The sequence below is a fragment of the Curcuma longa genome, chromosome 15 (genome assembly GCF_044706935.1).
Source record: "Curcuma longa cultivar G26 ecotype Majalengka, Jawa Barat chromosome 15, ITB_CL_G26_1.1, whole genome shotgun sequence".
Taxonomy (NCBI): domain Eukaryota; kingdom Viridiplantae; phylum Streptophyta; class Magnoliopsida; order Zingiberales; family Zingiberaceae; genus Curcuma; species Curcuma longa.
Window position 1 is genome coordinate 868064 of NC_133875.1, and position 16546 is coordinate 884609.

At 36.5% G+C, this 16546-nt stretch overlaps 1 protein-coding gene across 1 annotated transcript; it reads left to right on the plus strand.

The window, feature by feature from the left end:
• Window positions 1-9600: 9600 nt before the first annotated feature.
• LOC141846729 (uncharacterized) lies at window positions 9601-14642 on the plus strand. Its single transcript, XM_074734768.1, has 2 exons — window positions 9601-10143; window positions 13697-14642. Exons 1-2 carry the CDS (start codon window positions 9601-9603, stop codon window positions 14369-14371), a joined length of 1218 nt encoding a protein of 405 aa, XP_074590869.1. The 3' UTR covers window positions 14372-14642.
• The last annotated feature ends 1904 nt before the right edge of the window (window positions 14643-16546 follow it).

Below are 16546 nucleotides of genomic sequence, written 5' to 3' on the forward strand. Positions count from 1 at the left end.
CTTGTCCCGGCACGCATTGACTTGGGTATTTGATTACTGATTAAGAAGCCATGACTCACTTTGCTTCTTTTTCTGCTTTTAATCAGGCATAGGATTAAGGAGTTGACTTCTACAGAAAAAAAAACAGTTGGATTAATTAAACATGCAGTTGACCTTCAAAACACTAATCACTATTTGTTAATGATCTTTGTTTCTGTTGAGATCTGCACCAGGAAGCTTCGACCACCTTCTTCATGCACCAAGACTGTAGGAGAGAAGATGGAGAAAAGGGCTTGAGAACAGCTCCTACACACAAGAGGAAGGTGAGATGGAAGGTCAGGAGGGTCCTGGCGCGACCACTCCGATGCTTAAGTCAGTTGAGGGGAGAGGTGTCAAAACTCAAAGGAAGAAGCAAGAAATATGAGATCGCATACCTTTCTTTGTTAGCCAACTGACCTTTTATATGTTTCAATGAAGATGAGTCACATCAAGGATATGACTAGGGTCCCATCGTCGTTATGAATGTGTCAGAGAGCAGGGCATGGCCAGCACTGATGTCCCATCACTGACCAGCATTTAAGGGAGTATGTTTCAACATTTACCGAAGATTTGCTATGATGATATACAGGAATGTCAGGAGAACATTCATAACCGTACGACAGGGCAGTGGTCCTTTCTGGGATTAGAGCAGGTTAATGATATGGAGTACACGCCCGAGCCGAGCGGGTCCTCTCGGGCGATGGGGAGGGGCCATGGACCATACGGGGTTGAACCACCTAGACCCACTTGAAGTACCCAATGATGTCTTATCTTCGAGTGTGAGAGTCGAAGTGACTTTGCTTGCCTGATGCGAAAGGATGGGCACCACTATAGGAATTACCCGAGCCAGGCGAGCTTGCCATATTGCGACACCCGCGTCTCGACAAGGTACCCGTCGGGAGGCCTCGTCTCGGTGGTGGAATAGGAGGATTCGGCTCGGTGGCTTAAGAGGATTCGGCTCGGTGGCTTAAGAGGATTCGGCTCGGTCCCTACTTTCGACCCTGAGAGGAGTACTCTACTGGGTGGGTTCATAGGACTCGGTTGGGTCTCTTCGTCCGACACTGAGGCCTTCGCACTCAACACCCTCTGTCTGACTCGGCTAACCGGGCCGGACACACACACACCCATAACAATCTTAAATGCTCGATTATGACATGACCTAGCTCCTGATTTAACTATTCTGATAAATCTTGATTTTTGCCCTTCTTTCAAGGAAGCATCCACTTTCTGAACATATATATATACTTGCTCTGACATTATCCTGAACCATTCATAGAGATACCATCAAGATTAGAAGTGATTCCCTGGCTCAGTATCTACAAGAAACCTGAACATGCATAATTAGAAACTGCATGCAGTTTCCAATACTGAACCTGTACAAGAAGAGACCAAGTACAATTGCACACCTGTAGATCATGCTCCTAAGGATTTGAAGAAGCAAAATAGATGAGCTTAATGTTTCATGCATGATGGATGAAGTGGGCTGAGTGAGAATAGATGGCACATATTCCTCAGGCTTTGGCCATTCTTCCAGAGCATCAACAGGAGGCAAAAGTGCGTGCATGGATTCTGACGCAGTGGATCCTGATTAGTCCTACTTTACACCAAAAATCAATAAGCAAACTGATATGTTAGATTAGAAAATCAATAGTTAACTTTAGATCGGCTCTCTTAGCCATCTCAATCTCGACCACCTTGATCATTTGGTCGTTAGGCTCTCTCAACCATCCCGACTTCAATCATCTCGGTCACTCGGTCCTTCGGCTCTCTCAACCATCTCGACCTCGACCTTGACCATCTTGGTCATTTGGTCCTTCGGCTCTCTCGGCCATCTGGTCACTCGGTCCTTCGGCTCTCTCAGGCATCTCGATCTTGACTATCTCGGTCACTCGGTCCTTTGGCTCTCTCGGTCATCCCAACCTCGACCATTTCGGTTACTCGGTCCTTCAGCTCTCCCGGCCATCCCGACCTCAACCATCTTGATCACTCAGTTTCTTTCTCGGTCATCCCGACCTCGACCATTCCGGTCCCTTGGTCTCTCGGCCACCTCAATCCAGAAACTGTCAAAATCTCTCAAGTGTGCGAGCTCTGTCAAAAGGATCAGGACGGTTACGAGATTATCAGGCCTAGTCCCCTGAATCCACTCATATCTACACCTACAGTCAAAAGGTAGGAATAATCAGCATTGCCGAGCCATAGGGTTGTTATGAGGTTGGCAAATTTGGTCCCCTAGATGCCATATGTCGGAGCCACTTGACATCGATTATCAGAATTTGCCCCCTCAGTCACGACAGGGGTCTGTCCCCAGGTCGACATGGATATTCTTTCTCGTAAGTATATAATCCCTCCCGCAAGTATAAAAAAGTCTGCTCCCTCGACTTCCACAACTACATACACTTCTCCTTCTTCCTCCTTCCTTTACTGACTTGAGCATCGAAATGGTCTGTCGGTAATCCCCAGCACCCTGCTAATCCATTCATTTAGTTTTTCTTTAGCTCCCTTCATCGGCAAGAGTGACGGTGCATGAACTGGCATATTATTGATTAATGATTTGATCATCTACGACATCCAATCGGAACAAATTCGTTGAAGAAAGAATTTATCGCATGCAAGTACAACTTGTGAGGCGTCATCTCCTTGTTGGATACTTGCACTAGGCTCCAACAAAGATTCCACTGATGTGATCTGTCTATTATTCCTTCTCTAGATTGAAGAGCCTTTGGTGAGAGGGACGAATTGATCACCCTTTTCCACTCAGATTCAAAGGAAATTTCTTCTTGAGCTTGAAATTCAATATGAATCTTTAGATACTTATCATCTGATTTATGGGCGCTATCAAATTATAGTAAGTATAACAAAAGAAATCCTTTCTTTATGCATTAGAACAATTCTTCATCATTTAAATCACTCATGAGTGTTTCCTAGTACTTTGTCTGTGTCAATAAAAACATCTTGAAATTTTGAATTGGTGTAAGTCAAAAAGTAATGAATCGATGCACTTTTATTTTGCTTGTTTTTTACATCTTACGTTTCCATAAACCTAAGGGCGACCATATGGATAGGTAAACTTGGCTAAGTTTTCTTTCTATTAGAATTTTCTTTTTCAATGTTTTAATTTGATTTTGTTTGTGCATGAATAGTGTTTTTGCTTAACCTAAGGACCCAACCATATGAATATGTAAATTTGGCGACATTTTCTTTTCTACTAGAAGTTTTTTCCCTAAACTTTTAATTTGTTTTGTTTTTGCAAGAATAGTCTAATGTTTTTTTCCCGTAATAGCGGATAATATTTAAATTTGTTGAGGATGTTGAGTGATATATAATATACATTTCTAAAAAAGGTCAAAAAGCTCTTTTTAATATATAAAACAATTTAAAAAGATGTTTTTATATAAATAACATATTTTACTATTTAGAAAATGCACCCATGAAAATTTTGTTATGATACATTAATCATAATATTTGATTAAATTAGGTTAAAAGGCTAAAAAAATTTAAGGTAGGTAAGAATGCTGTTTTGAATGATTTTTTTTTATTGAAGTGGAAGATTTGGGAGATTAAGATATTGTTTGAATAATGAAGCTAACATAACTTTGAAACTAAGAAATCTACAAATTATGAAATATCATTTTTGTACTAATTTATAATTAAGCTTAAAAAGGTCGTATGATCTTATTTAATTATAGAGGAATTAAGTCGATAGATTTTTGTAAAAGAATGATAGATAGATAGAAGCATAAGAGGTGGATAACAAAATTTCTGGAAATCTCTTTGGATGTGTATCAAGAAGATCAACTATGAGATTGCTAATTTGGAGCCTTAACAAATTAGAGGACATCATTTTATAAAGTGTAGCGTGCTTATTTTTGTGTCAAGGGACAATATTGGGCTTCTTGTGTTCCATTATACTTTGCAATTAGTCCACCAATTGAATTTGATCTTGATAGACAATTCAATTTAGTGATATCAATATGTTGAGTCGACTTGATATATAGGCCACACCAACCTTGTAGGAAAAACCCTAGTCGTGTGACCCAGACATGAGTGCAATCTCTTCAAATTACTCCAATTTCTTTTATAGTGGGAAGGAAAAGGCTACATTTCCTATAATATGAAATCAATTGAATTCAATTAAGAGGTTAGCAATATGAAATCAATTGAATGATGAGGTTAGCAATATGAAATCAATTGGGGTTGTGTAACAGAAATTGTAAAGTTGCTGGTACATCTTCTTCCACCCCATCAGCAGTATGGGCAGAAATAAATCAATTGAATAAAGATGTTAGCAATTTGAAGGAGTTACTAGTGCAAATGGATTAGGAAATGAGACAAAGAAATCAAAAAATTAGTGATTTATGCCAACAATAGAACTTCATCATGCAACATCTTTAGTTAGCTTCCACTTCAAGTCAGATTCCTCCCGATGTAATGGTGATAATGATGGATGATTATGATGATGACGATGATGATTGTGTTTGAATTGTTGTGTATGAATGTTATTTATCACAAATTTAGTATTTTTGAACATTTGTTATTTGATTAAGTTTGTGTTTTTTTCCTTCAAATTTGTATTTTTTATTGGTGTTAACTTATTTCAAACAAGGTCGCCAAGGAAGGTGGTGAAAAATAGAAATTCATATAAGAAGAGGTGAGCGTTTACATTAGTTTTGTGTTAGTTTATTATTCTCTGTATTTTCATCTTAACTATCTTAATTTTTATTTGTTTTTTTTATTAGGAAAAGGAAGAAGAGGAAGAAGAAGATCTTTTGTTAAATCTTAGTTTTGTTACATTGTCTAGTTTGACTTGAACAATGTTATGAGATTTTTTGTCGATGATGATATTCTTAAATTAACTTTGTTTTGAAATTTATCTATACGTACGATGTATCAAATTTTGTATGGGATCTTTGATTTGCCATACATGATATATCAGATTTTGTTATGGGATCTTTGATTTGTGATTTTATTATGAGATCTTAGATTTTGTTATGGAATCGTTGTTTTGTATGAATGTATCATATATGATGTTGATTTACAAGTTTTATTTGAATGTATCAAATATGATGTTGATTTACAGGTTTTATATGTATATGTATCTTTGTTGATTTACAAGATGTATCTGATGATGTATTTTTGTTGATTTACATGTTTTATTTGTTTGTATGATGATGCATCATATTTATAGATTTGTTGTGGAGAAAAAATTATAAGTTTGTGACAAATTTTGTGACAAAAACTTTAATTACAAAATTTACTAATTTACAATGAAAATTATTTTCATTGCAAATCAACGACAAAAATAATTTTCGTCGCAAATCAATGATAAAAATATTTTTCATCGCAGATCAGTGACGAAAACAATTTTTGTCATAGAGCAGTGATGAAAATATTTTTCATCATAGATCAATGACAAAAATTATTTTCATCGCTAATTAACGCAGAAATTCTAAAGTCGTTGTTTTACGATGAAAATTTTTTGTCGTTGATTTGCGATGAATTTTGCAATAAAATTTTTTTGTCACAAATTTTGTGACGATGACTTATTAGTGATGGAAAAATATTTATTGTAAAATTAGTCACAAAAAATTTTATAATGAATTTTCCTCTGTGCAAAATTCATCGTAAAACTTGTTTTTTTGTAGTGTGACGAATCTGAAATGGTAAGTGAGACACGTAATCTACCATCAGATCAACTTTATGATGTAATAAAGATGTTATCTAGATGATTATGCAAAGTAAGGAATAAATGCATGAAATTGAAATAAATTAAAATTGAATTAGAAAATAGACTAGAAAATTCATGCTCTAAAAAATTAAGGATATAAATATAAAAGTAAGGGAACAGATAAAAATACAAAAATTAGCATTAGAATTTGTTTTAGTAGTTCAAATAATCTAAATATGTTGTTAAAGAACCAAAGAATAAGATTTAGCCAACAAAGATTAGAGTTTTGGAGGATCAAATTATAATTTTAGATACACTAGGGGTCAAATTTTAAAAATATCAAAAAAATTATTCTACAGAAATATTTGATAAATCCAATTGATATAAATTTATTTTGGGTGACTCAATTTATTCTAATCACTTAAAAAATATTTTAGAATAGTCAGCCATGAACATGTTTGAACATATAGTTGACTCAATATGCATATAAATTTTTTTCTCTAAATATTCTGTTCAAATTTTTATGCAAAAATAATTTTCTATGATATTAGAACATGTTTTCTATCGCTAGGTAAAATTTTATGATTTTTGAGCACTTTAAAATTTTTCTAAAATTATTTTTTAAAACTAAGTATATTGAAATTTGAAAATTAATGAAAACTAATTTTAAATTAAAATTAATTGTTTGTGATAGGAAATATTGTGTTGTGTACTTGATAATTATTTCATATTTTCTGTTAATCCCAAATATTTTTTTTTAATTTTTAAAAGGAGGATATTTGATTTTTCATATTTACACAAACCTCAATTTTTGGTGTTGTCAAAAGAGGAAGAAATTAAAATTAAGTATAAATGCAGAGAAGTTAGAATTATTTCAATTTGTTTGCACTATGCTTGATTTACTTATCATTGTTCATTTACCCTAATTTAAAACTTAATTTGATGAATATCAAAAAGGGAAAGAATGTTAGTACCATAATAGTGTTTTGATGTATTGTTAAATAAGTTTAAAGTTAGGTCCTTATTATGTTTTGATATGTGTATCTAAGTGTGTAGAGACTTAGGATAACACACATGTATCCGATGGCTAAGGAACATCGAGATGACAAAGTCATAGCAAAAGACGCAAGCGAGTGAGAAGGATGGCACGAAAAAGGAGCTGATAGGCTCGGTGCATCCGAGATACAATGGGCTATAAAGAGTACTCCGGTGGAGTGAGAAGGACGTATGAGAGTGAGTCGGAAGGGCTTGGTGCATTTGAGGGATGAAAATCTAGAAAGAAGACCACACAAGGCGACCAAGACATAGTCTATTTGGGTGATCAGAGTGTTACCCAGTCGACTGGAGGAGGCTAGCTTAGAAAATAATCAAGTCCAACCGTTGACCATTCCAGGTGCATGGATCATTTCCTAGTGCCCAGAGTCAAGTACCCACAACATCTCTAGGTGCCTGGATTCCATTGCCACATCAACAAGAGTCATTGCCACAACGAATCAGGACGCCATCCACATTAGCAAACTCCAAGCGTCCAGAATGCAAGGAGTCATCCAGAGCCGTTAATGGACCATTGCTAGAGTGGATTAAGTTCGATGAGTTCAAGTTCCCGGAATGACTCCAAGCGCTTGGAGGTGCCACGTTAGCACAAATGGTCAGATCGAGATAAAGGCTATAAATGGACTAAAGCTCAAAGAAGAAAACAACACGCTCAAATTCGATTGCTGTTCAGTTCTATTTTACTTTATCATGTTTTAACCATTGTAAGAGACTACTCCACTTTTGACTTATGTTCGAAGAAGGAGATCTTAGTGGAGTTTTTCATAGTCTTGGACTAGTAACCTCTTGTTTGCAAACAAGTAAATTCACCCCCTTCTTTTTTATGTATTACTTAGTTTCAAATTAATGTGTATGTCCTTGCTAGTTAGCTAGCAAGAGAGATTGAAGGTTTTTTTAGATCGCTATTCACCCCTTCCCTCTAGCAATCCGAAACTGCTTCTGCTACACCAACAACACCCCCTTTAGGTAAGCTTATTCTACAGATATGAGTATTGAGGTTGAAGTGAAGGCTAAGTCTTCTTTCCTTAAGATGATATTGCCCCGGCTAGGGGCTTACGATTTATCAACAATTGTCACCTAAGATACAACGATCTAAGTCTCAAAATAGGAACATTCTAAATTTTGAGCCCTGGCGAACTTTTGAAGCCTTGGAACTCTTAAGAGAGGAGAGAACTCAAGAGAAGATTTCACAATTTGAGAATTGAGTGATTTGAATCAAAGAAGTAAGGCTCTTTTTATAGGAGGAAAGGTTACTCCTAAAGGGTGAAGGGTGTCTTCCAAGAGGTGAAAAGACATAAATTGTGTATTTTTACTTAAAATATTATCAATTACTAATTAATTGATTCAATTAATTAATAACTTAAATACATATTAATTACTTAAATTAATATTATAACTGTGATTAATATGATTAATCATTCAACTAATATATTGTAAATATCAACTAATTGATATTACAACCCTCTATTAATCTTTTTATCAATTAATTAATCTTTATCAATGGATTAATACATTGATAATCAATTGATTAATTTTATAGCTAAAATTCAAAAATTAATTCCGATTTCACACTCTTCAATAGTTTCATAATTCACACCTACTTGAGCTAAAATTCATGTAATCCTATCTATGAATCGGTGCGAGCTAAAACTTCTGTTTGATCATACTGGACAAATCCTTCATTAGACATTAATTTATGTCTACTCGTGAAATAGTCATCATATTCCTGTTTAATTTATTGGTTACCAAAACTAAGAACTTTGATGCTACATTTGGGTAAATCACTAAGTACTTTGCCACAATTGCCCGAGAGCAAAATTAGATATTTTCTTACAATTGGGAAGGATGATCCAAAGGAATATTTTCACCATCATTATTGCCTTCATGCCACATGATTTCAATAAAGACATGAATATGCCGCTTGGGGCATGGTGCAACGATAGGGTCATTGGTGGATTCTCCATACCGCCACAGTTCGATTCTCGATTGAAGCATGCACGTGTTTTATTTGACAGAAAATATTATGAGAAGTAGCACAAAGTATGATTACCTAAGTGTATCGAACTACCATCTAACGGAGCACCCTTCTTGTGACTCATGGTTCTAATACCTAAATGGAGCATGACACTATAGCGATGGGTCAATCAAGAAAGTCGACTATTAGTTGTTGGTAACTTCTATGAGATTGGACTGATCATCTTTAGGAATCTTAAAAAATAAAATCTAAAAGGAATATTTCAAAATGCATAAAGAGAAATAAATTCCATCAATTTCTTTCTCATTGGACGTTCAAAGAAAAATAATAATGAAGAAATATTACTAAACATAGTTAGGGTCAAGTTTTCTTCATTGGGGGAATAATATAAACAAGGAAAAGAATACTGCAAATAAAAAATAAATATCATATAAAAGAAAACAAATTAAAAATAATTTTAAATTAATTCATCCAAATTAAATTAAAAAAATTAAAAATCCTCAAAATTAAAAAATATTAAAGATTTACACATCTAAGATAAAGTACAGAAATTTAAAATCTTGAATAAAAAATATTTAAGATTGTCATATCGATAATAAATAAAAATAAATTAAAAATTATCGCGTCGGATAATTAATATTTTTTATTTTAATAATAAATAGAGAATCGATTAGATTAATCTATGTTTTTATTTAAAACTTTCCACGCGAGACGACCTGGGAAAAACGAAACGCAGGCCACAATGGGAAATCTTTGCCATAAATAGACAAACAACGCAAAACGTCACTGCCGCGCTCCGCTCCGCCTCCGCGTGCCTTCCTCCTTGCAATGGAAGAATAGATCTCGCCGGCAACACCTTCCCCCTCCGTCGCCGTTGCCTCCTTCCTCTATGGGTTCTTCCCACTCCCATTCCCAAGACGAGACGTCCGACGACGACGACGATCACGAAGAAGAGGAAGAGGAAGAGGAAGACGGGGCCTTGGGCTCCGGGAATCGTAACCCCTCCAAAGAGAAGGTGCTCGAGCAGGTACCCGAGATCCTCCCCTACCTCGCTGCCACCTCGCCGGTCTCCCCGCAGCCCTCCGCTGGTGGCACTCCTCGTCTCCTGGGTCCCCACGTCAAGGTTTGGGACCCCTGTAACGTCCTCATCCCGCCGCCATCGTCGCCCGTGTCGATGTTCGCCCGTGTCCCCGCCTCGGATTCAGAGGATCGGGTGATGGAGGTTCTCCTGATAACCCACGGGGAGTGTGCCGCCGACATCCGTCCCGATCTTGTCGGTGGGCGATGGCTGACGACCGCAGATCTGACGGCGAACGGGGAGCGGCAGGCCAGGGCACTCGCAGTCTTCCTCAAGTCGCACAGCGTGAGGTTCGACGAAGTCTATAGCTCGCCGCTGGGTCGGGCAAGGGCCACTGCCACATTAATTTGCCGGGTATTTCCCTCCTCTCTTTGTTTCTTTGATTTCTACATTCTTCTTATATTGGTACTTCCTACTCCCAGTTCCTAGCTGTCTCATAATTAATTTTCCATTTCCTGCATTTATCTTGAAATATTTTTAGTAGGTCTCCACAGTTTGGCTCTTGCCATTTTTGTTGTGTGATACTGAAGTTTCTCCCATATTTTGTAGCTTAACCCCAATTCTAGATCAATCTACTAAGTTCAAAATGTGGATTCACTGCATTTGCCTATCTTTTCGTTGTGTGGCTGGGCAAAATTATTCAATAGTTCTGGATGATTGTTTTACACATTATCTTCACCGTGGCCTCTTCTGGTCATATTGACTGTGGGTTGCTCATTGGAATTTTTATGCTCATAAGGAAACAACCTTTTGAACTTCAGGATAGTCAACACGAGCTTATGTAGTAGAATTACAATGTACCGCTAGCTTGAACAGCTAAACCTTTTTTCCATCAACTGTGTGTGACCAATGCCATGGTGTTACATTTAAATAACTAGTTTTTGGAAGAGTTATATGAAGTATAAGTTGGATCGTTCAGTAGACTATTCAAACCATTCTTTTACTCTTATAAAATTTTATGCTAATTAACTTAAAGTTGGTTGCTTGGTGGCAAACCTTCATTAGGACAATCTAGGTCATGCCACTCTCTTCTTTTCAGGGGCTTCAGCAAAGTTGTGATTTGAATGTCAATTGTTTATTGAAGTTGCTTAATTTTTTTTTTTCATCAATGTTATTGATTTTATCTTCAACCGTTTCTTTTAGCTTTTATAATTTTCTATATGATTTTCATTAAATATATCTGTCCATGCTACTGTTCAGCAAATTTTGGCAGATCCTGTTTGCAAATACTACAGTCCATCTTTTATTCACACTTTTATTTAGCAAACATGTTTTGAGGATATGATCTTTATTGAAAGGGGGTGCATTTTAGGCAGTTTGTTGGCTTTGAATGACTACTTGACTGTCAAAAAAAAAGTCTCAATTGATTGTATAAGATAAAGAAGTTTGTCAATGTCTTGAACATTACGATGGAGTGACCACACTTATTTGTCAACTTAGGAAAAATAGGTGAAAAGAAATAGTCAACATATGTAGAATAATATCACTATTGAGGTTTGCAAACTACATTTTAAATAGTTAGTTTGGTTTACAGTTTCATCTAATCTAAATTTGATAACTAAGAAGTTGCTTGATCACACTAGAACGTTTTTAGATTCTAATACACGAAGTGTGTGCTTTCAGGCTGCTCTAACTTTTAGAGAATCATTATAAATCTTGCATATAGGTTCATTGAAGTAGAAATTCGAGATCAATATTTGATTTGATTCCCAATAGTCCTCCCATAAAACTAATTATTTGTTTATTCATTGAATAGACAATAAACAACATAGAAAGGACTATATTTTTGTTTATTTCCTTTAAACAAATCTAGGATATATGCCATTTTTCAATTTTCTAAGTGGTGAGGGAGCAATTTATACTCATTTCTAAAGATATTATCCAATAAGGTATCCAACTATCGAAACATGATCTGCGTATAACCCCTAAAGTTGTCTAGAGTATTCCCTAGGTAAATCATGGGCCTTCTCGTTTGTGAATGAGCATGTTGTCTTGATGATTGACCGAACCCCTTCCCAAGCATCATTTATTTTAAATTTGATTGGTCCAACAACATAACTTCTTGGTAATCATTTCCCTATTACTTCATCCCTTAAAAGATCTTGAATTTTGCAATTTTTTTTGGAGAACAAATTGTTCGCTTCAACTAATCTCCCATGTATGTTAGTCTCAAATTGAGCTCATCAAATTTATGGTAAAAGGTAGCTTTAGACAATACAAATCTGACACCTATTATTCATGACATTGAGAAATATTGGATCAAAAAGTCTACCAATATACTCTTCTGGACAATGAGGAACCTTCATTTCTTCAAAGGAAGTGGAACTTGAAATTGCAGGACCAACCATCTCTATCGCTGATATGTTTCTGCTTATTCACTCTGGCAGCATTCAGTGAAAGGTCCAATATACACTGCAAAATATGCTCCCAAACTTATCCCATCTATGATGACCATAGCATATGGTCAGTAAGGTATTTTTATAAACATACCTTCAGTTCTTGCTTGAATAACTTTAGCAAATTGAACCAAGATTTAAAATCTCAAGTCATGTTGGAGTTTGATATCTGACTAGAACGATATTATTTCGATATCATGTTGACATTCTAATGCATGGTGTTGATGAAAGATCGGAGGTTGAATGAGGAAGGAGATGTGTGCCGAGTGGTATCAAGTTTCGGTAATTTTCTAAAACGATATATTTTGACCATTTCGCCTGACATGATACGTGATTTTAAACCATGGATTGAGCAACATCTCCCTATCACGGAAGCAATACCAATTGAGAAAGTCAATATGATGACAATGCATCTTGACATGATCTACTAATATCAAGGCACATGGCTAAAAACCAAAGATTTCTCATCCATAATAGTCTATAACATTAAAGGGAAGGAGTCACCTCTCTCAGAGTAACTCAAATCCTTTAATGCTGAGGCGACTTGACACTGGCTGATTGGATCGTGATAACCTACAGTACAAATCTTGCTATAAATCAAAGGTCTTGTTGGAGCTGGTACCACATCATTTTAAGAGGAAGCACCATAGGCTTGCAAATCATGATACAAAGTTAACCCTCCTATGTTGCTCCTTTAGATCCTTCTTGATATCTTATCTTGAGCCTTCTTCTTCCCTTGTCATCTATATTCTATGATAGCTCCTTCCTCTGACCATCCATAGTGGAATAGGGTTCACACCCCTTGAAGAGCTTCTTACTCGCCTACAAATCTTGTAAATATTTCTCAAACCATAAATTTCATATTTGACTCCATAAAATAATCAAATAGGCCATATTTATGAAGAAGGTGGAGTTACAAATAGAGTTGTAGTTCACCTATACTTGATAATTTGACATTTTTAGCCATTCTCATCCTCAATTAGCCTCACATGGAGGCTAATGCACACTAAAAAAAAGACATTGATTTAAGTTTTGAATTTGTAATTGTGTTGTTTTATGTGTACGGAGTTTGCTATTTTTTAATTTGGTAAGAATAAGCGTATTTGCAAGGAGTGGTGCCATGTGCTTCCTTGTTAGCACCAGCTCAGCCTCATCAGCAGTGACATGAATTGACCCACAATAATAGTTAAATTGTTATTTTACTATCAACTAATGCTAAAACATATTTGGGTGCTCTCCTTCACCATCCAATCCTCCATATCTTTCCCTTCACCTGTGGTTCCCATCATATGTCCTCGACATTTTGGTTGTTGGGTGCTGCTTACTATCTCTTTTTGTCAGATCTTCATTCTTCCATAATCTTCTTATGATACCATAGTTTAATGGATGATTTTCCTGAAGCAAATATTGTTTTCTCGATGGTAAATTTTATGAAGCTACTTTCATGTGCACAATTCTGTTCTTTATTCAGTTGTTTACAACTGCGCTGATCAAATACAGTGATTTTGCAGGAGCTTGGTTTTGCAGAGGAGCAAATACAATCCTCTGAAGCTTTGGTTGAGATAAGTCAAGGCCAGTGGGAGGGTTGCCTTCAGTCAGAAGTTTACATCCCAGAAATGGTTAATTTGATAGAAAAAACACAGCCTCATTTCTGTGCACCACAAGGGGAATCACTAAGGCAAGTGGTGTTTCGGATGATTGAATTCCTCAACAGGACAGTTTTAAGATTGCCTGAGAAAGTGGTGGCTGCTGCAGATTCGTTGATCCATCAAAGTGAGCCAAAGGAATTCACGTATACCAGTTTGTTTAATTCTATTCAAGACCGAGATGGGCCTCACTGGGATCTGCTTTACAGGCTTAATCGACCTGCTTCTCAGAGAAAGAATTCTACTAAGAGCAGGCTTCAGTTTGTGACTACTGGAGAAAATGAGACTAAAGCCGAGTTCTCCAGAGAAGTTGCTCTACCAAACCTTTTTTCTGATGGCAGTAGACATCCCACCACCATTGGAATATTCACACATGCAACCCCAATTAAATGTCTGCTCACTGGTCTGCTAGATTGCAGTCCTGTGATGACTCAAAAAATATCCATAGATGATTCTTCTGTGACCGTCCTACATCACTCACTAAGAACTGGATGGCAGATAAAGAGGCTCAATGATACAGAACATCTCAGGCTTCTTTAGACCATGTCAGACAAACCTTTCTGGCCATATTCTTTACGGGTATAATTCGTGTTGTGAATAGACAATTTCCAAACAGAGATTCTTGGTCGGTGATGTCTTATCGGTACCATATGCTAGATATCATCCCTATTCAAAGATTAGTGCTGAAGAGCATGGAGAAACCGCAAGTTAGCTGGTGAGGTCAGACTGTTCGTATGTATTTTGTATTGTTCAGCACCAGTTCCAAGTTTCTCAGGGTGCTCATATTTTAACTTGCCTATAATTTATTTAGCCGATCAATTTGAGGTGCAGAATACCTCTTCACCACCTCTTGTTGATGAATTTCCGATGCAATATTGTCATTTTTTTCTCTGATTGCTGCTGCTATCTCTTATCGGAACAAAATGCAAATCTGTTTGACTGGTTCAAAGGGAGCCTAGAGATACTGTAAATACCAGAAGGATGAGAAGATTTTGGTGAGAAGGATGGCCGCGTAGCCTTATTCATTACCGAAAGTAAGCATTACAATGAAAAATAACTCAACTACATCCTCTACAAGCAGCTGGTTAAGGTTACAATTGTCAGGTATGTCTATGGCAGTTCTCCCACATCTAGTTTCCCCTAGCTTCATGCGCTAGCAAGTCGGCCTTCTGGTTATCCTCCTGGGAGATATGGCAGCATTGAATTGCTCAGTCCCAAGTGAGCCACCTTACAGCCTCAGCATCATCAATTCATAATTCATGCAAACTGTCACCTCCTTGTATGATGCAACAAGCCTTCTTATTGTCTATCGTAACTTTTATCCAATAAATATCTGACACCCTTTGCTCAAGTCCATGTAGCAATTTGGACTATGGCTAAAAGTGTTCTCTCCACAAGTAGTCTCTCTTCTTCCTCCATTTCTTCTTGTCCACCAACAATAGCAAACTCTTGTTTTTTTCTTCTCATTCTCTTCCTTTCTTTGAGAGGGCTACAAGGCCCAATCTAGTTCTCCAAGCCTTCCCCTTTAACTAGCTATTTTACTTGAGTGGTTTTTGAAGGATTAAGTCTCTATTTGGTGGGTTAATACATGAATTAATAATACACAACAATTGCTTTAAAGATTAATTCCCATTAAGTGATCTAATACTTGTTGTATTAAAGGGGATTTAAGTTATTGGATATGAATTGCATGTATAGATCTAATAACTTGGTGCGTTAATATTAATTGGTTGTTAACAGGTTATGGATTTTATGGTGGATGATCTCTACAAGATGGGCCTTGGGTATAAGAGGAGAGAACATCATTCCATTGGGTATGATACTGAAATTGGGTTTCTTCCTCTTCCTCCTCTTTTCCCCATTGAGGCCAGATCTCGATTGTTGCCTAGATCAAGATGTTCCGCTACGTGCAAGAACTTCGCTCAACAAGTACGGGGATTCAATGACATTGGCTCTTGATTCAGGTTAGCTTGCCTAGTTCAAGACCTTCTGCTAAAATGCAGAAACTTCGCTTAACGACAAGTAAGGATATGATTCAATGACATTAACTTTTGATTCAAGTCAGCCCTTTTGTATGCCATCGCATTCGATTTCCATTTTAACCGTGTTGACGATGCTAACTAGATCCTCTACATGCCCATAAAGTTTTAATAGATGCATTGTAGTGCTTTCAATTGGTATTAAAGCTTAAGATTAGTTTATTATCGCCTTTACGACATAAGGATTGTATTTTGATGATTTGGAAAATACACGTCGATTTTGTAGCGATTCGACTTTGGAGCTACGAATGGATGTATATCCTTCGAATCTAGGATTGAAAAATCTAGGATTTAACCTATACTTCGAGTTTTTCACGTTATCTCGCGAAGAACATGAAGAATGATGCAGATTTAGGATTTTCCCATGTCGTTCTTGTGTTGAAAAATCACGTGCGAGTAGCATAAAACAAATCTTGTGACTAGTAGTCAATTGATAAAGATTTCCCATTGACTGTTAAGCTAAAGATCGGGCATAGAACGCTTTCAGCTTGACTGCGACATTCAATTGACCAGTCGATTGATATGCCAGAAATAGTTTATAGAACATTTTTAGCTTGATTGGAGCATTCAATTGATGAACATCAGTCGATTGTTATAAAGTCCCGATCGACTGCTGCTCACAAAGTTGTGTACAAAAGGTTTTTTTAATTGATTGGAGCATTGACTGATGCTATCA